Raw genomic sequence first — 26,770 nt, 5'->3', positions numbered from 1 at the left:
CTTCTTTGGGGCTAATCTGAGTGGTGCTATTTATTTATCTTTGTACCTACCATTTATACTTTGTACCTACCATTTATACTATATTTTCAAAATAGTTTGAGGTAGCTTATAATAAAACGGGATATGTAGTTTTTTGTATTGGAGATAGTGAATCAGATATAAAATCAAAACCTACATGAAAAGGTCACTCTGAGCAACCTCTGAATATTCCTTATCTACCTGCAATTCAAGAATGCTCAACCATTTCTGGCCCTGATCATTCCTTCTGGTATCTCCTAACTTGAATACTAATATGGTATCTATTTTTATCTTCTCTAGTATGGTTTCCTTTTTGAGAAAGAAAGTCTCCAGTGCATTACATTAAGTCTTCTGCCAAAGGGAGTATTAGTATCCATCATCTTTCTCCTGCTTAAAGTATAAGCCAAGAGCTGTTACACTAAGTGGGTATATGGAAAGGGAAGAGAAAATTATAAACTAATGAAAACTTTGGTGGGCAAGTGACCTGTTCAGAACAGACTTCAAGGCTCATAGAGACAAGAGAGTGTTTTCAAACCATTAAAGATACATCTTCACACTGGAGAAAAAATGTTAAAGTAGAATTCAGTGGTCAGGAGCACAGTTCAGAGAAGGCCAGAGGAGCTGGGACTTTCAGTGGGACAAGGAGGGTTGACTTAGGATGACAAGGAGGGATGACTTAGGTTTGGTGTCTGAATGTAGAAACAGGCAGAGTGACTTTAAAAATTGCCAAGTGGAGTTGTGGCTTGAACGACAGTTTAGAAACTAGGGAAATGAGGAGTATGTACAAATGATTCTACTGCGAAGTCTTAAATAACCTCAAATCCAACTACTTAGCCATTTGGCTGCAGAAGATCACATAGAACTGAGGCAGAGGGATTTACTTAGATCTCTGATGTTGAGATATGCTCACTTGGACACTGGTGTTTTAGGAGGAAATACTTCCCTACAAAACATGGATGCCAGGCAAGGATTCATTCATATGTGAAATAGGAGCTATTAGAAGAATTATCAACATCAAACGAATGTTGATTCATCTGATAGTAGATGACTTAACACTATCAGAGTAGAAGCAGAAGCAAGAAAAGGGAAGTAGTAAGGACAGAAAGGTACTCCTGAGACAGAATTTTGGACATGGTAGGGTGCAGCCTATGTGATATATAGGAAATAAATTCTGTAACTGCTTGGAAGATTTCCAGTATTTGTTTTTAAAATGTTTTATCTGTTCTGTAAATTTAGAAATGCTCTAACCTTTAAATAAAAAGAAATCCCTAACAATTTCCAAATTAAACTGTAATCCCTTCTCTTCATTCATTTTTGGTGAGAGGGCAAATAGATATCATGTATGGGGGAAGGGCAACTTGGAGGATCTTTATATTAAAATCATCATCATATTAAAAAACAAATGATATTCTAGAAATTCGGATTTCAGAACTTATTGGATTTCGTATCTTAATATATAGTCATTTAAGTTTGACAAGAATGAGATTGTAAAGTAGAAAAAAGTTAATTTCAAAACGGTATATAGAATGTTCACTTTCATTTGAAAGTTATAGTAACTAGTAGTGTGTTAATATAAATGCATAGGACATCTGGAAGTTTCCATAAAATTGTTCATGCTGATTGTGATGGGTTGACAGAACTCAATGAATCAGTAAACAAGCTGCTGCTAAAGACAATTATAACAAAAGAACCCCACACATTTTTAATGTCACAGACTTTGGGGAGTATGAGGTAGAAATGCAGCTCAAGTAGTGCCTGGGTTCAGAATCCTTCACTAGAGGGAAGGGCTTTCTCTTTTCATAACTATCTCCTAACTACATGTCATAATCACAATTCTGTTAGTTATATCCCTGGCATATCAGGCATATTCATCTATTAATTATGCAAATATTTTTTCAATCCCTGCTATGTGTGAGATACCAGGCAGAGTACTGGAGTACAGAGGTGGCTTCACCATTGCAAACTCAGACACAGACTGACCAGGACCTGGAGGAAGTATAGTGCTGAAATAGATGCTTGCTAGTGGTACCCAGAATAAGAGCAGTTGGTATTACCATAAACTGATTGTTTCCAAAATGTGTCTCAATTTTCCTTCTGTTTAGTTTTTTGTATTATAGTTTTCTTGAGTTTTGCATTCAGACTTTCTGATGAGAGTATTTTCATTAGGAAACCTCTGGGATGGCACTGCCTGGCTGATCTGTGACCCTGACCCACCTAACCGTCAAGAGGTTTTGTTTTCTAATTGCATCCATGTGTCCCAGATTCACACTGTAGCCTCTTAGGAAACACAGAGAAAGACTCTGGTCCTACAATTCTATCATGCATGAAACAATAGTGTAAACCAATAGTTAACTGAATAAAAATATTCAAAGAAAAACTAGTGTTTTGACATAGAGAGCTATATACGTACATGTATGTTTTTGCCACCTGTCAACTCAAATTTTTGTATTTTCCTTCACAGAAAAAGCAAAGAACAAAAGATCTTTCTCGGGTATTTCATTCTTACAATCCCTATGATCATAAGGTAAGAGAATCATTTATTAGTGTACTAATATAGCATATGCTAGTTATGTTAGTATATATATGTCACACATATATATATATATATATATATATATATATAGAGAGAGAGAGAGAGAGAGAGAGAGAGATGATTTTCACCAGCAGTGATTACAATGTACACTACCAGTTACATTTATATTTTCAGTTTTCAGTTTTTTGTCTTTTTTAAAAAAAATGTTTTATTTGTGAGCAATAATAATTCTGTATTATTCACATTAAAATCTAGTTGCATGTCACTGAAATCGCAGAGATTGTGAAAAGACAGATTTGGGAATGTTTTATTTACTTGGTTTTTTCCTTTGCAAATACTGTAGTGTAAGGAACTTGGCCTTTGAATTAGTAAAGTTAATTGAAATATCAATTGCCAACTCTTGGTTCTCCATTGCTTCTGATGGAAGATTATTTTTCTAACTGAAAACCTTAACAGAAAACAATACCTCATATAGCATCTGAAATATTCACTGCCAACAGTTTAGCTACATTGAAAACCAAATAGTGTGCGGACCCCTGTGTCTCTCTGCCATAGCTTTGTAGAACCGCGGTCAGTCTTGTTTCATTTATATCCCACACTGTGCACTCAGTGTGTTTGAAAAATCCCTACACATCTCTTCATTTCTAAGTATTGCACCATATATTTGTAAAGGACAAGAATTCTTGAAAACATGTACACATGCAAGCATTTTTTAAAAAAAAGTTCTCAGCACCATGTCATCATGGTGAAATACACTACAGGATTTCTGAGACGTGTGCAAAACTTCTAAACCATGTAAGCTTCCAATAAATCTGTTAATTTGAGGTGATTTCAGAAGCAAACAAAAAATTTGCACAGTTGAAATGCTAATATAAACTTAAATCTTTATCTATGAATTTACAGGAAGACATGTGGTAGGAATTTTTTAACTAGCCAAAATAAGTAGTGTGAAAACTAGTTTCCTCAGTTGAGAATACGGAGATGTCTGGATTCAGGAGGAAAAGATTGTGCCAGTTGTTCATAGAAGTTGAAAGAATTTGAATAGCTTCTAGTGTTTCTATGGTGACCAGTTAACTTAAGCATCAAAAATTTGTAAAAGGGTTGCTTATGCGCCACGTGACCATGGTGATGTACTGTACCGGAAATTATGTCACTGCAAGCTAATATTTTTTAGGTTAATCCAATCATTTTGCGAAATATGCCAATTTCTTTGAAAGAGGTTGAGGGAGCCAGTAGTGTCTGACGATGCAGATGAAAAGTGCAGGCAGAGAAATATACACAGCAAAAGGAACGAGATTGGCCTTATTTCTGATGGGAAAATTGTGGGGTTTTGTTTGTTTTTCAGTTGAAACCATTTAACATAAATTTAACAGTGGCTAAAGTTAACATTTAACAATAGCAACAGCAAAAAAGACCTTGACAAATCAAAGCTTTTGCCTGACTTGTCTAAATGCTGCCCACTTCTAACGTTTTTAAATTCACAGTTAAGGGAAATTCCATTATTCTTTTATTAGAACTCTTAATGGAACTTAGCCATTTGCAGTTTCTACCGGCTTCCTCTTCATATCCTTTGTGGCATTGTATCAAAGTCACCTCAAATTATTTTGGCTTCCCTTGTAAAGACATCATTCCTTTACAAATTAGTCATCAGGCAGTAAGGAATGGAATATAAATGCTAGATGGAGTTCCTTTTGATCTTTGCTTTAAGATCGGTAATAAATTATTATAAGTAGCTGGACTGTTGAGGAGTGATTTTTGAAACTCACAAGGTTTGGCCTGTTGACATTCTGTTTTACTGTGTGTGTGTGTAGGGGATAGTTTCCTTCCAGGCAGCTCCTGGCCCCTTAGTAGCCTCTTCCCATTTGCCCAAGCTCCCTCCAGGCAAGTCTACCCACGTTACTTTAATCTTGTCTCATGTTGATTAGAGTGTCCACAAAGACTAGAATCACAGGGATTGAGTAACCTGTGCTGTTTCTCCAATCTTAGAATGTTTCTTTTCCCCACATAAACAAAATAATAGAGGGTTGCAATTCAAGTTACTTTGTTGTTTTAATTATCCAATTATACTCCAACAAATTAGTTTTCTAGAAAGATAGGTCTTAGTGTAAAGCGTTTTATAAAATGTGCGTAAAGTTATTTTAAACATCTCATACTCAGTAATATTTCTTCAGTGATCTGTAGGGAAACATATACATATATCATAAATGGAAGTTTATATGAAATAGAATCTAGGCCTTTAGAATTGCAAGGGGTACAATAAAATAAATTGGCCATGTGCTGATGACTATTGAAATTGAATGATGGTTTTGCTGGGGGTTCATCATCTGTGTGTGTGTGTGTGTGTGTGTATTTCTATATGATTGAAATTTTCTATTTAAAAGAAGATGTAGAAAGTAAAATAAACTATCGTCTACTCCTGCGAATGAATGTTGTATTATTCTTTTCCTCTGTAGCTGGTTTCCTTTTATTGTTAATTTTTCCCTTTACTTAAATTTATACCGAGGAAAAATATTCAGTATTTCAGTATATTCATTATGCTGAGTAATCTCAGAAATATAACTTCTGTTCTAAAGTTGGCATAATTTCCTGGGACTTCATCCCAAATTATAGTAGGTCACTTAAATGACAGCCTTGCCTACTAGAAACTATTAAACCAGTTGTAATTACAAAGGGTCATTGGTACAACTGTGTTCTTCTCAGTGATTCAGTTATATTTACTCTTCTTTCCTCCCCCAGCCAAGATAGCCCCTGCCTGACCCAGATACAGGAAAGTCACCAGGTTAAATGAGCGTGTTGTTTGAGTGAGGCCAGGTGCATTTCTTAACCACTCTAAAGCCTTTATTTAGGTTGTAAATGGTCAGTTGGTTTTTCTCTTAAATGCTATTGCAAAAAGCAAATAAAACAGAGCAAAATGTACGCTAAGAATAAGTCTTAAGGAAAAGATCTGGTTCATTTTTTACACTCAATGCTAATTTTGCTGGAGAATGGAAAAATTTCACTTTGGATATGATCTTTGGGTCCATGTCCATTGTTTAAAAGACAGTCTTAGAAGTTCTTCCACAGAAAGACTTGACCAAAATGAATTCCCATTTATCTGTCCTAACAGATGGGGGCAGTAGTAAAAGCAATCCAAAGCATCTAGTAATGCAGTTGTATCTTGTGATGTAGTTTTATCTTGTGCATTATATTCTTTCCTCTGTTATTTTAATAATGAACACAGCTCATAATAATTTCTGAATATGCATGATACTACCAGGAAAGTTTATAGGACAACATGCCTTCTAGGTCACCAAAAGCCAACCTGGGGCTGAACTTTTTCTTTACATAAGTCAGGAATAAATGGAGTAGGCTATAATTAGAACACTTTTATTAAAACTATGCAAATGAGGTATGCTTTCTGTCTTTGGCCTAAAGAAAACATATAAAAGATGTTTTATACATCTTTTATTGTTTTATACATCTTTTATACATATAAAAGATGTTTCTTCCATTGTCTTCTCCCTTCCTTCCTTCTCTCTATTTTTCTTTCCTTTTTCTTTCTTAATAGATTTTATCAGAATATGTGTTGGGGGAAATCTAGGTTTATAAATTAAAGAAATGGTTATGATCTACTAAAGTAAAAAGCTATTAAAATATGAGGGTGCTTAGAGGGATGAAGTTATAAAACTATGTTTAGGTCTGTAAGTTTGTTTTTTTTTTTTTAGATTTTTTTTTTTAATTTATTTATGCAAGCACTGGGTACAGTCAGAAGCACGGGCGGGTGAGAGAAGTCACAGAGCCAGAGCGGGGAGCAGAGCAGGCAGAAGGACCAAAGTACACTGCTGAGGGGCGCAGCGGGCGGCAGGAGAGGTCTGTGCGCCATGTGGGACCCTCCTCTTGTGGCTGGGGAGCAACCAGGGATCGAACCGGCGCTGCAGAGGCCGCGGGCAGCCTCACAACCCAGCGCTCAACCGCTGCGCCACCGGGGAGGCCCAGGTCTATAAGGTTTTTAATATCTGAATAAATTCCTAAACACATTTCATCTATATGCATTAATAATCATACCACCAAAAGTGAGTATTTAATAGGTAGTCATTATATAGTTTTTGTATTTTATGAAATGAGTGTCTCATTTTCTCTTAGTGACTATTATTATTTTAGTAGTTTTATATATATAGTCATAAATCAGTGGGCACACATGAGAAAAACATTACTTAGATCCTCCACTTGAAGTGTAGGATGTTTTGTTTGTAACTTTATTAATTTCTAGTGTAATTTTAGTAAGTTTTCTGCATACATAGACTGTAAACAACAGTTGAACTATAAACAAATTAACGCGTCAAAACCAAAAATTGAATGCACTTGATAAGTCAGCATATGAACAGATAGAAAACTCTGGTGGTGCTGTTCTCCACCAGTTTTTCTGTGCTGTAGTGTCTGCTGTCTACAACACAGATCAGAACCTTCAAGAAGGCCAACCTGGGCCCAGACTGACAATTAGCATTCCATTCCCTCTCTCCACCTCATTACTTCTTCAGTCCCTTCCACAAACAGTCGACTTTTTTTTTTTTTTTTTTTTTTTAGTATTTTTAACAAACATAGATGCCTGGTCTCCCAAACTACATTCAACCCTTGCAGCATTTCAAAGAGGGTAGTTATTGCTTCAAGAAGTCAGAGCTCCATTAAGAAGTGACAGCCTACTCAGTGAAGGCAAGGACAAGGTCATAAAAAGTGTAAGTCATTAACAGAGGAACCCTAAAATGCAGCTGCCCGAGACCACTTAAGTTGAACCTAAGTACCCAAATATCCCCATACATTTTAGTGGTCCCAGGGTACAATAATTGGGTTTAATTTATACCAAGAAACAGATGTTTTGTTTAAAAATAGTAGAGATGTGGATAAACTATTTTTAGAAACATTGGCATTTGAAGAATAGATTTTATTTATCTTGAAAAGTCTCTTAGGAGCAGCTGGTTCTTAATAAGTTTGGATAAATAATGTGTTTCTATAGAGAGTGAAAAGAAATAGCCCAAAGGTGCTTGAACATGTGTAGATGGCAGGGTAACAGACAAAAATGTGTGTATGAGTAGAAAAGATGAGGCAAAGAAGCAGAATGTCTGCAAATTATTTGTGTAATTAGATGCTATAAAATGTTAGTCATTGAGAATTATATTTTTATCTTGAAGATTGCTCTGCATCAGTTGAGTTGGACCAGTTTTAAGCACCATTATCAGTGCAGTGCATTTTAATTGCAGTACATTTAAAAAGTCGATATTGTTTCCATGATCCACACTTTCCAAAATTACCTTCAGAACTGCTGTTAATATTAATATGAGTATGGCTGGGAATTCCTAACTACAGGTGTGCAGGAAATACAACATAATACTTCTAAAATAATGTTTTCTGTGTTTTCCTTTGAAAACTAAAGCAATAATTTTTATTTCAAAAAAAATCTTGGTTGTACCACTGTCCTTCCCCCCCCCCCCCCGGCAAAAAAACTAGTCGTCTCTTGTGACAGCAAGTTTCCTGAATATGTATACGTCATACCGTAAGCAAACGGGGCAGCTTCCCATCAGAAATCATCTGTTAGTCAGATTTGTCTAGTGATTTCAAATGACAGAAGTCACTTTGCCCAGCCTGTTATATTTGAAGAATAATGTACACTTGAGTCTGTCCTGGACAGCACAGTGTTGTCAAGCCTTCATTCTTCCCTGTTCAGCTCCCCTGTGCGCTGACTAACAGAACGTAACAACCAAGTGCTTTGAGCTGTTCTAGAGGGGGATGCGAATTTGGATTATTGCCTGCTGGCCCTCTTGAGCTTTGAGCTAGCTGCTGTCTGGAAATAGCAAATTTAGTTTTTAATGGATCCGGCACTCTATGATAGCCAGATTTTCATGGCACATGCAGATAAAGAAACAAGTTATTGATTTGGCATGTTTATGCCATGCTTAAAACAGTTCTCTGCAGCAGATTGTCCAAAGCCATTTGTGCACTTAACTCTATTCTCCATCACTGGCAAAGGCTGAAAAACGTATAAGAAGTAATTTTAGGGATGTTGCTAAATATCAGGAATAATTGGATTATGTCTAATTGATTGAGTTTCCTTGTTGTTATATTGATACATGTCCATGTACTCAAACCATGCTTAGGTCAGGGCTTGAAATGCGGGGAAATGAGCACTTCAGTAAATAAATAATAAGCCCATTTCATTGAACCCTCGAATTCCACTCTAAAGCCTAGTGAATGACTCAATTTCAAAATGAAGGACATACTAAAAAGCACTTGCAGTGTAAAATCTGTCCTTTCATTGATTAAAATATCTTCCCTGTCAAGTTGACCTTATAATTGTACTGAAGATGCAGACACAGTTTAACAGTTTCCTGTTTCAACAGTAAATACTACTGGCTACCCTTTGGCTTCCTGGTCCATGCCAGCCTGATCCAAAGACGTGTTACTCATTTTCAGCCCTCCTCAGCTCGTGATTCAAGTTGAGTCACAAAATATGTCTGATTGATATTATACCTATGTATTTTTTATTTTTCCCTTTTCCTTCTAACATGATATCATTAAATATCTCTTCTTACATGTTTGTTTCATTTGTTTTGTGACTGTAACTGCTTAGATGGGTGGTAAGCGAAGATGTAAGAATGCCAGATATTTGAGTGTTTTTTAAGTGATATATCCAGTGTCTCAAAGATGCCAGAATTCTGCACTGCCAGTTACCCTAGAGATGGACAAGAGTGTAATCTGAGTGTCCTCCTGTTCCTCCTCCTTTTCTTCTTCTCGCCATCATCATCATCATTCCATGAAAATGGCACTATTCTCAGGGATTTATATACACACGTAATTCTTTTCATCTCCATACCAGCTGTGTAAGATGTATAGTGTTATGCCTTGTTTTATAAAGGAGGAAACTGAGGCACAGGCATTAAGTAACTGCTCACTGCCAGACAGCAAGCATGTTAGAGGGTAGTCTAGCTCTCGAGTTGTGATCATTGCTCCTTTTTCACAACTAACTGAGAATCCATAGTATAGGAGGCTCTAATAAAGGTGGACAGACAAACCAAATTAAGCTCAAGGTGGAATTGGGCCTTGTTATCCTGCCGTTCTACCCCTGGCCCCAAATATAAATCTCAGTAGGTAAACTCTATGTGGAAATCGAGGTATGAGCTGGAATAAGAGAAACAGTGGACAGAAGCAGATCAGTGAAGAGCATTGAAGATTCCGTTGAATGGCCTCCCTATAAAGCAGATGATAAAATAGCCGATTTTATCATAAAACGAGTGTGGGACAAAGGAGATAGATTTAAGCTGGACAGCAGGTGTGATATCAGAGACTAACAGATGAGTATTAGATACTCTCAGGCCTCTTGCTAATAGAAACCCGGCCTGTTGCTTTCTGCTCCGACTCTTAACCTGGGGGTGTGGGTATATGACAGCTTGGCAGCACAGTGGCTCTAGCCTAAGGATTAGAGTTCTTTGGGAGCAACACCGCAGACATTCCAGAAAAATAGAGTAAGTCAGAAACTAAAAGTCTAAAGCAGAGAGAAAGATTGAGAGAAGCAAATGAAGGCACTATATGTAGACTTGGGAAAATGCCAGCAGGGTAGTTAGAAACAGGTAAAATGCTGTCTGTTTGATTTATGAGGACAGCAGCTAACGTTTGTGACTTCCTTTTATGGACAGGTTGTATCATGATTCAGAAGAAAGAAAGTTTCTCAGGTCATTGTTTAGGAATTTCCCATTTGGTGGTGGTGGTAAAACTGGACAACCACATGCAAAAGAATGAAACTAGATCACTGTCTCAATCCATACACAAAAGTTTACTCAATGTAAGACCTAAAGACATAAAATGCATAGAAAAACACAAGCAAAACACACCACGACACAGACTTCCGTGATGTCTTTGGAGACACCGCTCGAACAGTAAAGGAAACAAAAGCAAAAATATACAAATATGACTCATCAGACTAAAAAGCTCAGCAGAAGAAACTGTCGTGGAAATGAGAGTACACCCTACTGAGTGGGCAAAAATATTTGTGCGTCATACATCCAACAAGGGGCTAATAGCCAGGGTCTACAAAGAACTCATATAACTCTAAAAGAATACAACAAATAACCCAATAAAAAAAAATGCATTGCTCTAAATAGACACTTGTCCAAAGAAGACATTCAGATGCCCAAGAGGCCCTTAAAAAAACATCATCTGACTCCAAACAACTGAATGCTTTAGCCAACTAACTGCTACAATGGAAGGAATTGGGGTGATTGGTGGAACCCCTCCTTCATTCAACTGTGCAGCTCTGGGGACTGAATTTGCTCCAAACAAACATCTTCGATGCTAATAAAATTACAATGTCTAGATTCCCAAAACCCTTCAAAGAAGGATCCTTTTGGGACTAGCCAGATTTTACCCTGGAAAAATGCTAGGGATTCATCCCAATAGTTTTCCTTGCCAGTACTGCTCTGGGGAGTATGCTGGAGGCAGAGGGCAAGGGAAGGGTGATAATTAACAAATCAATTCTGTGTGGTACATTGTCTAACGAATTAATTCTGTGTGGTACATTCCTGAAGTCTCATGTGATTGTTGAGAGCGTAGGGGAAGCCATGACAAAATGGATCCAGTTACACTCCTACTAATTTCAGTCATTCCATGCTTTGTCCATGCTGTTCTATTTGCTTTTCATTCTTACACACCCTAAACCCAAAGCGACTTCCACATATACCACAAAAAAACAAACATCCTCCTATGACCTTATCCCTGTTGGTCCATTTACTCCCAAGTGGAAATCCAGAGGCCACAGATAACAGGTAGATGGTTCCGTTACACCCCATATATCACCCCTTTGTGTCCTCAAGGAAGACATTTTCTCTTAGAGCTTTTCATTTTAAGCCGTATCTTAAAAAAGAATTCTTGTGTTAACTTGACTCCATCTTTTTCTTGGCTAAGGATAGCTCAGGATAGCCCTTTTGTGTCTTTGGTGTTGCTGTTACAGCTCTGATAGGCCTCGTATAGTCTTGGAACACAGTTACTATACGCTTAAGGTCGGTAGCTCTTAGCCTGCCTATCTTAGGTAGTTATGCTGCTCGCTTTTGTTGGTGCTCCGTGTTTGATTTCTCCCTGGTGATGTGCGGGTTTTTCTGAGATGGAAGAGGAATGCAGCATCAGCTTATTAAAAATATCCATCATCACTTTGAAAAAATATCCATCATCACTTAACATCAAGGAAGTGCAAATCAAACTACAATGAGAAACCACTCCATATCTATGAGAATGACCAATATTAAAAAAAAACTGCCAATGCCATATGCAGTTTTGCAAACCAATGCTATCTCAATTAAAAAATATGTACATTTTATATTAAAAAAATTAAAAACCAAAAGTGTGTCTTAGTTGGTGACATATTTTGTCCCTTCCACCTATTCACCTTTGAGGAAAACCAAAATAGAGAAAAAACAAAGCTCATGATCAAATCCTTTGTTAACATTCAGTATGTAACTCATGAAAAATTATTAATCAAAGGAATCTACATAGACATGACAGTTACAATGTTTTCTAATTATTTAGAAGCCTGAAAATAAGTTTCTACTGTCATTGGTTATAAACCGCCAAAAATGTTGGTTATAGACAGTGAAATTGATTAGCTTAAGGAAGAAATGAAGCAAGGCCGAGGGGGAACTGTATTGTACCCAGAGCTGGAGCATAGCTCTCTTGTGTCCTAGCCCTACCTCCCGCTGCTCGAGTCTCCTGGTGCCCACTACCCTCAGTCTTTGTGCCCATTTAATGCATCTCACACTTCGTCACTCTTGACAGTGTCAGGGTTGTGATGTATAACCCTGCCCCAACCCTTTTTTGTGTCTTATCACCAGTGAACACTACCAATGGCCAATCTGCCTCATCCCCATGGGGACAGCAGATTTGGCCAGCACTCTGTCAGTGATAGATTTGGCTTGTGGCATGTACAATGAGCAAATAAAATATAGGACACCAGGTAAATTTGAATTTCAGATGAACAATGAGTATATTTTTAGTGTAAGTATGTGCCATGCTGTATGTGTGACATAATTTATACTGAACATTTATTCATTTATCTGAAATTCATATGTAACCAGTTGTCCTGTTTTTATCTGGCAACCCTAATTGCTTGTACATTATACATTTCACTTAGGCAAATTGACATCAAAAGGAAAAGAATAGCAAACAGAGTGTGAAATAAAAAATTATTTCAATACCCTGTTTTAACGTGAGTGACCCGAGAAAGTTGGTTCCTATTCCTCATCCCATCCTTACACAATCTGTCTGGTCTTCTTGTCAGATGCTGACACCTCTGTCAGATCAAATTTTTCACACATTTACTAGTTTCATTCAGGAGATATAATAATTTACTCATTTGACTTTGATTCTGTAAAATCTTACAACCGCGTTTTAGCCTGGGAAATCTGTTTGGAAAATTGCTTGGAAGGAACTAACAGAAGTTAAATAAAAAGTGTCCATACCTCCTTTTCAAGGAAGAAGAATTTTCGGGTTCACCTTCCCCCAAAAATATACTTTGTTTCCACAAGATGTTTAGTCATGAAATATAACTAATGCCTTCTCTGTAGCTCAAGATGGACGAAACACAAATGCTTGTGAAGCTTCAAACAAGTAATGGAGGCAGTAACCAAGGAGTGAGAAAGCTGTTCTGCCTCTTTTCTTCTGTCGCTCTGCTCCAAGTTCTAAGACTGTCCCGAGTGCTCTGGTTGGTAGCGTGTCCCTCATGCCATTTGCAGTGAGGACTCCCCAGGGCTGGCCAATGTCTTCTCCAGCCCATTATTAACAGCGATTGAAAGACTCCAGTCAGTGGGTCACCAGCCTTGGTTCAGAGTCTGACTTGCACAGTTTCCAGAATTCTGCTGACAAAAAAGTAGTGAAATGAAAGTATTTCTGCGTCATTCCTCTTTTCTAGGGTTTTTGCACAAAGTTAAGAAGACATGATTACAACTAGTATCTATGGTGCCTTTTTGATGTCTCCATGAACACATTTCTAGAATTTGAAAACGTGGAGTGTAATACCATCTGGGAAGAAAATAGGTTAAGCAGCATGTTCTCATGATTCTTATTTTCTTTCATTATTCAACATGCTACTTTTGGGTGCCTTTCATAATTCTAGAGGTATTTTAAATGCACATATGTTGAATAAAAATAAGAGTTTTAAAAACTCAAGTTCTTTTAATTTTGTTCCATCTATGGTATACTCTTGAGTAAAATAGGAGAATATCCATATTTAATTACTGTAAAGTGTAATAATCCAGCTACTATACAAAATTCAGACATCTCTCTCATTCAGTTTATTTTTTTTTTAATGAGAGTGATTTTAAAGCCATTTGATTGGTTCCTCACTTTTTATTTCTCATCAACACTTTCTTTTTCTAATAAAACTTTCAGTCGAAGTAGCTAATATTTTTATTATTTGTCTCCCTCCCCTCCCCTGGCAGGGAGGGAGATATTTAAAATCAATGAAATCTGCTATTACCTGCCATATAGGGTTGTCATAGGGGTGAAATAGAAGCTATCTAGAATAGCACCGAGCACATAATATGTGCTCAATAAGTACTTGCTATTATTCTCACAGTAAATTACAGTTGCTAGAATGTCAGTTCCACCACCAGTGCTAAGCACATTGTCCATTTCAATAAGTAGCTGCTGCTATTAATCTTCCTAATGCAGAATTATAGTTATTAAGAGGTAAACTGGGATTTTGGTCTTTTTTTTCCCATTGTTATTTTCCTATCCTATTCAATTTGTCTATTCATATAAGCACATTATCTTTACCTTCCATTCTTTGTAATCATATTTTTGCATTTCCCCACACAATTTCTTAGATGATCTTGCTTTTTACCCTGTAATATGTTCCTGCTTGGGGGTGTTACTACTCCTGGGATGGTCAACATGGTACATTCTAGTACTTACTCCTCTTCCACTGGAAACAGTGTGATAACTCAGCACTGGCTTTGCCCACTCTGCCTTGTTAGTCTTCTCTACAGACCTTGGAACTTAGGTAATCCTATCACCCTCCAACTCTGTTGTATAGGTAAGGGAAAAGTGCTCTTGTCCTGTTGAATTCTTACTCATCCTTCAAGAGACAGTTTAATTTTAACTTCTTTGCAGCTTTCTCATGCATAGAGGATTGTTCTTGTGCTGCCACTGTGGCATGCATAGACCTTTATTATTGAGCTTGTCATGCTCATAGAATTTATTTCCATTCAACAAACATGATTTTTTTTCCCCCCCTAGGGAATAGGCGCAATAACTAGGATCAAATGCTTGTGATCCAATGGAGGTGGCAACCAACATTGCATTGTAATTATTCTTGCTCTGTTACATATTTATTATTCACGTAACTCTTTGCCCTTACCATACTGCAAACATTTGAAGAACAGGGATCATATCTTAGGTGTCTTCTCCCCCCTCCCTCCAGGGAAAGATCCTGAATTATGAACTAGGATTTAGTGTGTTATATAGATGAAATGTATTTTATTCTTTTAATCTGCATGTCTAAACTGTTCGAATCACTTACCCATCATCACATAGCAAATGCAGGGTTAAAACCCAGTCTACTCATTTCCATTGCGGTGCTCTGTCCATGTCACTGCATAGCTGGAATTTGCCAGTAGTAATGACCATAGCTATGGGAGGATGTACTGTTTGTTTTTTATAAAACAGGTAATACATCCACCTAACACCAAATTCAAAGAAAATTTCTCTTAAAGATCCCTGTTCCCTACTTCTGGCTTTGTGTATATAATTGCAGAGGTAGTTGGGTTTTTTTTTGTTTTTTTGGTTTTTTTTTTGGCACATGCAAACATATACCTACATATGTATTTTAATGTAGGTATTTTTTTTATTCAAACGTTAACATACTGCATAGTCTTCTCTTTTTTCACTTCATAGTGTCTCTTGTAGATAATTTCAATCAGTGCACAAAGAGCTTCCTCGTTCCTTTCTTTTAAAAAACAGAGATGTTTATATCTCTACCAAATGTTTGCCATATTTACTTAACTAGAGTCACAGTGATGGATCTTTGAGTGCTTTCTGATCTTTTGATCTTACAGGCAGTGCTGCAGCATATAATCTTGTGAACATGCCATTTCATGTATATATAAATAGCAACTGTAGGATAAATTTCTAGAAGGGGAATGGCTGGATCATAGGTGTCTGCATTTTAAATCATGTAGGAATTGGCAGACGCTCACCAAAGAAGATGTTCCATTGTGCATTCCCAGCAACACTGTACAGCAGTGTTTGCCTCTCCACTGTCTCCTCTGATTATCATGTTAACTGATTTTTAAAATCCTCTTGTTCGGGAAAAAATGGTGTTTTATTGAAGTTTTAATTTATGTTTCTCTCCAGTGTAACCTCTCGGTTGTTAGAATTGACCACAAAAGTAGAATAATTTGGTCTTTGTATGTAGTCACCTCCATATTTAGCTTCTGATTTCCATGCCTTGACTGTGTGACCTTGCCAAGACTCTTCAGTTTTCTTTACCTGCATTTCTTCCTCTGTAAAATGAGAATAATGCTTTGCTTCACAAACATTAAAATGTTATTGTTAGATTTGCCATAAATTTATGAAACACTGAGGAAGAAAGAGAGTCTGCCCATTAATATGACAAACAAACCACTGATTAGAAGATGCATTTCTGATCAAGAGATGCTACGTGGATATTTAAAATCAATGAAATCTGCTATTACCTGCCATATAGGGTTGTCATAGGGGTGAAATAGAAGCTATCTAGAATAGCACCAAGCACATAATATGTGCTCAATAAGTACTTGCTATTATTCTCACAGTAAATTACAGTTGCTAGAATGTCAGTTCCACCACCAGTGCTAAGCACATTGTCCATTTCAATAAGTAGCTGCTGCTATTAATCTTCCTAATGCAGAATTATAGTTATTAAGAGGTAAACTGGGATTTTGGTCTTTTTTTTCCCATTGTTATTTTCCTAACACCTAAAACTGTGCTTGACAAGAGGGAGGTGCATTCTAAATATTTGTTGAGTGAAGATGTTAGTCTACTTCCTCCAAAATTTCAGCAGCAGTTTTGTAGAAATCTTCATTTTTCCTGAGTACTGATGCAGTGGTTGAGGATTTCAGGCTTCTGTGGTCTTTAGCATTCTTTTTCCTTCCCCCGTAGTCACTGAAACCTCTAGACCTTATCAACAAACCACAGGATTTAGTTTTAAAAAATAACTGAGCTCCAAGGAGCTCAGTGTAAACATTTAAAACCCTTTATTTATAAACACTTTGAATAGGAAGGATTTTTCAAAATATTGTTGGTATAAGTTTTTTTCCAAGCACTAGTCAAAGTGTCTTATATATAATCTGTGCAGAATCCTAATAAGAATTTATTAGGTTTGTATAAATTCTCCATGTTAGTGTTTATATTGCTAAGATATATGATAGTCTTTTCACATAACTATTATTAGCTGGTATATCCAAAAAGAAGAAAGAAAATCTTTTATTTTGAAGCTTCATAATTTTTTTATTTGAACATAAGCCAAGTGAGGTTTTTCTTTTTCTTTCTTTCTTTCTTTTTTTTTTTTTTTTTTGTTCTTTTCTTCCTGGCTGTAAAAATGTGGACTTGAGGAAAGTCTTCGTTTCTCCATAAAACACAGATCTTTTACACTCTGCTTTTTGAAGTACTTTCTCACTTTTGACTACTTGACTGTAGACTTTGCTTTATTTAACTTGGTGCCATTTATTTGAATATTTCCATGTGGCGTAAGTCTCTGATTTGAGTATTTGAGAATTTAAAATGTAATACTGGTTTAGTCACTTCAAAAAAAGGAGCTATGGAATACAGACTTTGAGGCTGTGCTTTTTAAGTAGTTACATGTATATGGGCGTCATGCACATGTAGGTATGTAGATAGGTGGCTGGGAAAGTAGGCGCTAGATAGGTAGATATGCATGCCATGGCTAAAATATAAACTCTGGCTAATGTTAAGATTAACTGGAATCAGTGAATTCTCTACAAGTAGCCAGGATTTTCTGGCTAGTATTAGTTTTTGCAACTTATTAGTGGTCTTAAAAATTCTTTGAATGGCTTCAAGTATACTCACAAAGTAAATGTGAATACTTTGATCTTAAATTCACTGGATAGTCTTTGAGTCAGACTCTTGTTAAAAGCTCAGCGTATCCTTGAAATCATCACAGCATGTCCCGTTCATGGAGGACCAGCAATGCTGAAGGTCAGTCCCACATGTTATAAAAGTCCACTTTCATCACAGACCTGTTTGCTGATGTGTTTATCTGACTTTACAGTCATTCACCTTTCACTTACTTGAAGAATAAGGTCAAAACCTGAAAGTTTGCACTGAAAAATTGAGACAAACCTAATATCTGCCTTTGCAATACTGTCACAATCTGCAGCAAGGCTTAGAACAACAGATTAAAATTGCTGCCAAGTTATCACTAAATTTGTGCCCCGCAAGGTCAGCAGCTGCTAACACTCTGGTCCTCCAGTGAGCCCATTCCAGGCCTGATTAGTGATGCAACGTTACCTTTTGGTATTCGATAGATTGAAACGTTCTCCAGTTTTCTCTTCATTGGTAACATGCAACTGTGCTCACTTTTAAATAAAAACAAATGGTTTTAACTCATGGATGAAAAATGGTTTTCACATAAAGGATTAAAATCATTTCACCTCTCACATAAATATATTTCACATTAAAAATTGTTTCACATTGTATTCATAATAATCACATTTGAGTATGTAACACATATTTGTAAAACTTCATCCAAGGTCTGCGAATCACTTCCCTACGTACGTATTTTCATGCTGTTTGGATGGAAGGTGAATAACAGTGTGTGCATGGCCCTCCCTGGTGGCGCAGCAGTTGAGCGCTGGGTTGGGAAGCTGCCCACAGCCTCTGCAGCGCTGGTTCGATCCCCCGGCTGCCAGCGAGGGTCCCACATGGCATGCAGACCTCTCCTGCCGCCCGCTGCTCCCCTCAGCAGTGTACTTCTTTGGTCTGCCTGCTCTGCTCCCTGCTCTGGCTCTGGGGAATCCTCTGACCCTCCTGCACTTCTGACTGTACCCCGTGCTTGTATAAATAAATGAATAAATCTTTAAAAAAAATAAATAACAGTATGTGCATGTGAGTGCAGTTGGTCTCTCCCAGGTCGGCTTCTCACCTCCCCTGTCTTTCCCTTCAGACTAATCCTCATCACATCTCCCTGATGTTGCCTTTGCCCATTCAAATCAGTGTTTTTAAAATGTGTATTTTCTGTTGCCAGCCATGTTACATTCATACAAAATTAAGGAGAATGATTTGCAAGCAGGACTTGCTTTCTGCAGCAACTGTGTGAAACATGTACCAGCTCCTGATGCCCCTTCCGCATCAGAGGCTTGCAAACTTGATGGCACGTTAAAACCATACAGGGTGTTTTGAAATAGATGTTTGGGTCCCACGGTCTATAGAACTTGTGGTGTGCATCTGTGGGTTGTATTGCTTCCCACTGTTCTAAATAAGCAAATTATGCTAATTGGCTTCATTATAAAGTCATGCATTCCCATCTCAGCTGAACCCTCAACCTCATTTTTTCTGCTTCTGCAGTCAGGTCCTTTTCCCATTCGCCCTGACATTTACCCTTAACCTTTATTGCTTTCCTTAGTCCTACCTTATCCCTGCCTGGCCTGTACACACGCATGCATGCACACACACATACACACACACACACACAAAGCTTCCTTTGAATTAGCCTTCTGTTTAGATTGTGCAAATAGTGTACCTGGGTGTACCATTTTGAATTTCTAGTCTTACCCATATTGTATTTAATCTGATCATGTGCCATAACCCTAAGCATCCTAATTGACTTATTGGATATTTTAATCAGGACTATGTGGTGAATAACCCAGTTCATGCTAGCTTAAACAAAGAGACAATTTATATGTATAATTTATTGGCTTCCTTAATTGAACTGTCAAAGTAAATCTTGCATTAAGCAAGACTTGATTCAGGACCCAAATGGAGTCACTAGTACCTCTCACTTGACAATCTTGATATATCAGTTACTTTCAGGCTCACTACAAAGTGGGTGTTGTAGCCCTACTCCTTACTCCTCATACTACCTAATGTAAAGAAGAGAGAAGGCCATTGTCCAACCAGAATTCCATCAAGCCTGATTAATTTGATTATGTGCACTTCCTTGAATTGGGAGTTAATGTGTTGTTGATTGACTTTAGCCAGTTAGACTTCTAACCCTGGGAGCTGCAGGTGCAATTAACCGACTAATAAAACATTGGCTACAGTGGTGAATTCCCCAAAGAGTGAAGACTGAATGCAACAAGGGCAAACAGATGTTCACAACCTGCAAATTATTATGATAGTATCTGTAAGGATTTCATCAACATTTGAGCTGTATTTATTTAGTTTGAAGTTTCATGCATGTAGATACAAAAAATTGCTTGGTCATATTGAACCATTTTGAATTTCTAGTGAGATGAGTCCAAAAAAAGTTAAATAATGCGTTTTTTAAGAAGTTACTCTTTTTGATTGAATTTATGAGTTTAATTTTTTGAATGTTTTTTAAGATTTATTTTATTTATTTATTTATTTTTATTTTTACAAGCACTGGGTACAGTCAGAAGCGCGGGAGTGTGAGAGGATTCACCAGAGCCAGAGCGGGGAGCAGAGCAGGCAGACTGACGAAGTACACTGCTGAGGGGAGCAGCGGGCGGCAGGAGAGGTCTGCGCTCCATGTGGGACCCTCCTCCGGTGGCCGGGGAGCAGCCGGGGATCGAACCGGCACTGTAGAGGCTGCGGGCAGCTTCATAACCCAGTGCTCAACCACTGTGCTACCAGGGAGGCCCTAATTTTTAAGCAGATAATAAAACTTAATCCACTAAATTTGAGAAGTATTGTCTCAGAGTCTAAAGAACTGACTTCGTGTCTGTGCTTTACCACTTGGCATTGTAGATAAGTTATTTATTTCTCTGATCATTAATTTTGTTATCTGCCAGATGCAGATATAAGAAATACCTGTCTTTGTCTCCCAGAATTATTATATCAAATGAGGTAATGTAAATTAAACCATATAATAAAAAGGCAGAGTTTTTTGTTTTTGTTTTTTACTACCTCATCAGGCTCAAATTTATCTGGCCGAAGAAGATATCATTAGACTTAAAATGTAATTTCTTTTTTTTTTTTAAGATTTTATTATTTATTTATATAAGAACTGGGGTACAGACCAGATGCACAGGAGGGTGAGAGGATTCACCAGAGACAGAGCTGGGAACAGAACAGGCAGACTGAAATACACTGCTGAGGGGAGCAGCGGTTGAGACAGGAGAGGTCCAACGCGCCATGTTGGTTGCTCCGCATCTGGTGGGGATCGAACCGGCACTGCAGAGGCTATGGACAGCTTCACAGCACTGCACTCAACTGCCTGCGCCACCAGGGGAGGCCCAAAATATAATTCCATTTTATTGATCCATTCCCTCTACTACTTAAAACCTCTTTTGTTTTTGTGTAAAGAAAGCACTTACATAAAAAGTACATTGTAAGATGTTTTAGGAGAAAAGCAGATCACAGATCTGTGTTTTTCACCCACAAAACCTGAGTCATTGCTGCAGATGAGAATAAAAGCCTGGACTTCTAGGAAGTAGCAACAGATAAGCACAGCTAAGTGCACAACTTTCATTTGGTAATAATAATGGGGAGTATATCATTCAAGAGGTGTGACAACTTTTTCTTAAGGCAAATTTCTAAATAGAGTATATCTCATCAATCTTTCTGTTAAGGCGCATTGAGCAGCATAATGGGCCTTTGTGCCATAAAATTTACAGACCCTGGTAAGCTTCAAAATTATTTTGGACTGTTTTCAATAGAGAAGCAGTCTAGCCTGGATTTTAATCTGCTCTTTATTAGCTGGGTAGTGTTGGCAATTTGCTTAACTTCTCTGAGCCTCAGCTTTCTCATCTCTAAAATGTGGATTAAAAAATAGTATCTGGGTCCACCCTGGTGATGCAACGGGTTAAGACACAGCACTATGAAGTTGTCTGTAGCCACTGCAGCATAAGTTGAATCCCCGGCCAGGGAGGTGACCCACATGGCACAGCAGACCTCTCCTGTCTCACCCGCGGCTCCCCTCAGCAGTGGATTTCAGTCAGTCTGCCTGATCTGTTCTTCACTCTGTCTCTGGTGAATTCTCTCACCCCCTGCACCTCTGACCTGTACCCCAGCTCTTGTATGTGTAAATAATTAAATCTTTTAAAAAAATAAAAAATAGTACCTGTCCCATGGAATGAAAAAGAAAATGGATGGTAAAGATTTGGTACTGTGCTGTGAATGTAGTTAGTGCTTAATAAATGTTAGTTGTCATTATAAATTTATTAATACATGTTATTAATTTCAAATTCCATCAGTATAAGAGAATATTAGCAGATTTTATTGTGATTGTAGCTTGCATGTGATTGGGTATCAGAAAAAAATCAACAGTATCCTTCCAAGGTCCAAATGTCCTAGATAAAAATCTAACCAATCAGCAATGTAAAGGAGAAAAATACAAATATTGTTCTGGGGGCTGATTCAATTTTTCAACATGTATGTATGTATGTATGTATACTTATATACACACACGTATCTGTGATGGAAAAGATCAAAAGCCAACTAATATGTGTCAACCCAAAGTAGACGTCATTAATTCACACCTTCGCCGACAGTACCTACACTTAGAATTCAGCCTAGATGTGTATAGGCTCATTAGCATATCATGGCCTAGTTGATGCAATCCAGTCATCCCTTTATAGAAACAGTATTATCTTGCAGGAGCCTGTCTTAAAATTTCGCCTGTAGTTTACCCTCCCACCCTCAAACAAAAGACCAGGAATAAAAAAATAGAGTACTTGGATTGATATGTCTAGATATAGACCAATCTGAGATTACTTAGAATATTTTACACGCTAATACATGGTGGTAGATTGGTTTTCAAGTGTGTCTCTTAAATAATCAAAGTAATAGGGCATATATTTAGAATCATTAAATGTTAGCATAAAGGACTGTAAGAGTTGCTCAATACAGTACCTTCTTTTTCTTTCTTTTTTATATTGATAGGGAAATCAGGGCCTTCAGGAGTTTTAAGTTCCACAGATACTTACCTAATTAATAAAACTATCTTTTAAGTCAGATTTGCTGAGTCCTAGTCTAATAAATCATCCTTGACTACAGTGTGCTTTTTGGTGCTTTTGGTCCTTGATGTTTATTTTTGTGTGTCGCTACTGTTGATTTTCAGTGTTATATTGAACGGAATATGAGCTCTTCTTATTTCTAAATTTCCTGGAATTCAAAACTAAAGTATATTCCACATTGGGCAAACTGAGCTTAACATTTTAAGCCCCTGAGCTGGATGTGAACTGGATTTGCTCAATTTAATGTGAATTTCCAGGTTACATGGCTTTCCTCAGAGAACAAAGGCAGAGGTCACAGGAGACATGGTGGTGTAATACACTCTTACGTTGCTGAGAAATGTGTCATTTGATTACTTTGTCATGTGAAGGCAGCATTAGCAGAGGGTTTTGTATATGAGGGCTATGATGAACAAACCATCTGAGGTAAAATCAAGCTCAAGGGAAAATGGTGCTATCAGGAGACTCCGTGTTTGCAAGTTGTGTGTGGCTGCTGGCAGTGTGAATCCCTACAACATTATGATGGTTATGACATCCCTAGACAGGAATTTAGGGACCACCACTGTGTAGTGCGTCCCTCACTGGCTGAATGTCATTACACAGCACATGACTGTATATCGTAACCACTGCTTTGGAGACAGACCTATTGTGGTTTTCTATGAAAGGAAGCAACTCAGGTTGGCCCTACCTACTTTTCCATTTAGAGAATCACTGCATTGGCCAGACTGATGGTATCCTTTGCTCCCTAGAGACTGGAGTTGCTCTCCATCACCAACTCCCAAAGAATACTGTGACCAAGGTTGGGGAAATGAAGTGATGAGAGGAAGGATGGCAGGAATTGCCAATGTGAGGAAAGAAACTGCCTGTTAGAAGTGAATTTGATTCTTCTTTTGTCCACAACAATATAAGTCCTCTCATCCCTACTTTTCTCTCTGCACCAGCTGCCATGGTGGAATTGAAATAAGTATGTTCCCAGACTACTTAATGGCACGAGGTAATGCTTACAATGTGCCCAAGTCCAAAGCCAGTTACACAATAGTATATCCAGGGTGATGCCAATATTGTGTATCTCTCTGTGCTTCTGAATTGTCTGAATTCAGAAGCTTTTTAATTGTCTACCTGCTATGTAACACAGCTTTCTACAATGAGAAGTCAAAGGCGTAAATATTATTTTCTTTCAGAAAGACTGATGGCCATAGAAAGTTTGGGTGGTTGTCTGTGATTTATTTATTTATTTGTACTATATCTTGTGTTTTTAAATATAAATATTACTGAATTTTGGAAATACTACTCCTTCCTGACAGGTACTACCTTTTGTAGTGTTAGGTTTAATTCGATCTAGTTGTAAAAAGATAAATAACTTCTATATCAGTTTAATTACTGCTTTCTTGTTGGACTATTTTGATGGCATGTTCTTTTATGTTTTGATCACAGCTACTTTTCTTTTATACCATGTGTCTTCATTACTTTGGCATCGTCCATGTTGTCATATGTGCATTGGAAAAGCCACCACTAACAAAAGGAATCTGATGCTAACCATCCATTATTCAAGTTTTGCTAGAAATACAACAGACACATTTCATGGGAGGGAGTTACTGACAGAGTCAGTTGGCATTTAACGTTCTTAAGACTGAAAAAAAATGAAAACTAGATGACTTTTCTCAAATACTACCAATCAGTTAAGAACATTTAGTTTTGTTAAATTTTTACTGATGTGAAGTAGTTTCAAAGGAGACCTGAAACAGAATACATCATATCATGAACTAAGAAAGTGTGGACATATCTGTTTATTATGTACTCCTATATAACATTAGTTATTCATTCAGCTTGCATAATAGTCATTATAGATGCAAAATCTGAATTAGTGAAAAGTCTTCATTTTTAAATATTTCAAAGAAATATATATACTACTCTCAAGTAAATAGATAAATTCAGTATTCCAAGGAAAAGTAATCTAATATTTTATAAAGAGGTAAGAATGATACATTTTCTAAAAATGACTTTGAAAAGGAAATGTGGTTAACTATAGGAGAATTCTTAACCTAGCTGGTAATTAAAATAATACAGTATGTTTAAATTATAATAAAGTTTTTAACCTATAAAATTATAAAAGGTTTTTAATTGAGATTACCAAGTGCTAAATAATAATATAAATTTTATTTTTTATAATTTATTCTTTTATTTACATCTTTTATATCATTGTGTAGTCTCTATAAAATTCCCACCACCAGTTCACCTGTGAGCCATCACCATAGTCCCTTGTGCTCTTGTCTCCCCTTTTTTTGATCCCTTTCCACCCCCTTCCCTTGCAGAATATCTCTTATTTATGGTTTAGAAAGCGCCTTAAAGTTCACAAATATTTTGGTTCAACAATTTAGCCTGAAAAATCTTTTCTGAGAAAATGATCTCCAAGGCAGAAATACCACTTTTCACAAAAATGTTTGCTGTATTATTACACACAAGAGGAGAGAGAACAATTTGAATGTCTGTTTCTAAGGAAATTGATTTGATAAATAAATCATAGCATATATATTCAGTGGAATAATACCCAACTCATAACCACTATCTATGCAGAATTTGTAACAATATGAAAATGTTCATTCTGTTAGGAAAAGAGAGGGTCACAAAATTTTACATAAATTTAGGTCTTCAATCCTATTTTAAGCTGACATAATAAAGATAGAATTACCAATTTTTAAGCATACTTACCTACTTAACATCTTTTTATAAAATATGCATAGTCACTCCTTTTGTCATTATTCTTACAAAAGTTAAAGTAGAATATTCTTGTTCCAAATTATCTCCTATGTAAAGGTATGAGAGTCATATTTTTTTTCTTTCAAAACAGAAATATCTTGATTTTTTGGTTTTTTGGAGGGACATGTCTTTAGATGCACATTTAGGTTTTCCAAATATTCTCACATCTACTGTATTTGTGGGTTTTAATGTATTCTTTAAGTATCTCATTTTGCTGCCTAGCTCTTCCAGAAGAAGTTTGTATTTCCCGGAATTTTCTTCTTGCCTGCACATCTGTCTACTTCCCCAAACTACACAAAACTAGAATTCTGAGATTGTCTTTCAGTGGCTGTTAGAAATTGGGACTTATATATTTGTTTTAATTTTGTGAGTGTGTGTGTGTGTGTGTGTTTGTGTATGTGGACCTACAGTGCATGGGGATTATTTAACATTTTCTAGGCACACATGATCCATTTACACGGACAAAGCACCTTGTGTTTCTATAGTTATTTTTATGTAAAGCTATTAAAGGAACAGGAAACGTCTTTCAGCCACCTTTCTCCCTACAACTGTGCCCCAAAATAACCATTAGTATTAAACATAACAGAATAAAATTGTTTCCCATAGATGGGTGGAGAAAGGCTGCAAAGTAACACTAAAGCATGTGGGGTTATTTACAATAAAGCCTGTGCAAGAGAAACAAGATGCCAACTCACGTGTCAGGCAGACAGTGGCAGCTGCTTTGTTACTACGTGGCACTGTCCCATCCTAAATCAAATGGGAAATGAGGACTGTTTGACAGATACTGTCATCAGTGCAAACATTATTAAAGTAATTAAAAAGCTTCTAATAATTTCATTTCTTTTCTTTCTTTTTTTTTTTTTTTTTTTAATCTTAAGGACAGGCTGTTTGGTTTGTTCGGGCTTCCCCAGCTCTGTGGCTTAGGGCTCCAGCCATGAGTGTTCCTGTGCCAGATTTTTTATCTACCCAAGCCTGAGCTCTGACTTTGTACCCCAGTGGGACAGTGCAGCTATGTTCTTGGCGTTTTCTGCCTATTACCAGTTAGGGTCTGTGAACAGAATCTCCATTTGTGAGAACCTCGTTGTGGATAGCACGCAGTGGTCTTTTCATTTTGATTGATGGTTCTGGTTCTGCACCATCTGGCTTCTGATAGGCTGCATTAATCATATCCTGAACTAAGAAAGTGTAGACATGTCTGTTTAATATGTACCCATACATAATGTAACATTAGTTATTCATTCAGCTTGCAAAAGAGAGTCATAATGTATGCAAGGTCTTTATATAGCAAAACATAAATATTAATATGCGACCCATT

The 26,770-nt window shown here is 37.1% G+C and overlaps 1 protein-coding gene across 1 annotated transcript in view; it reads left to right on the top strand.

The window, feature by feature from the left end:
• CDKAL1 (CDKAL1 threonylcarbamoyladenosine tRNA methylthiotransferase) overlaps positions 1-26,770 on the top strand; it is a gene marked incomplete at both ends in the record, with an annotated part of 639,419 nt that overhangs the window by 508,150 nt on the left and 104,499 nt on the right. Inside the window, one exon of the mRNA XM_084228943.1 lies at positions 2,480-2,542. Coding sequence (XP_084085069.1) covers positions 2,480-2,542 — 63 coding nt within the window. The remainder of the gene's footprint in view (positions 1-2,479; positions 2,543-26,770) is intronic.

The sequence above is a fragment of the Talpa europaea genome, assembly GCF_964194135.1.
Source record: "Talpa europaea genome assembly, chromosome: 2".
Lineage (NCBI taxonomy): Eukaryota > Metazoa > Chordata > Mammalia > Eulipotyphla > Talpidae > Talpa > Talpa europaea.
This window is presented reverse-complemented; position numbering and strand designations above follow the sequence as displayed.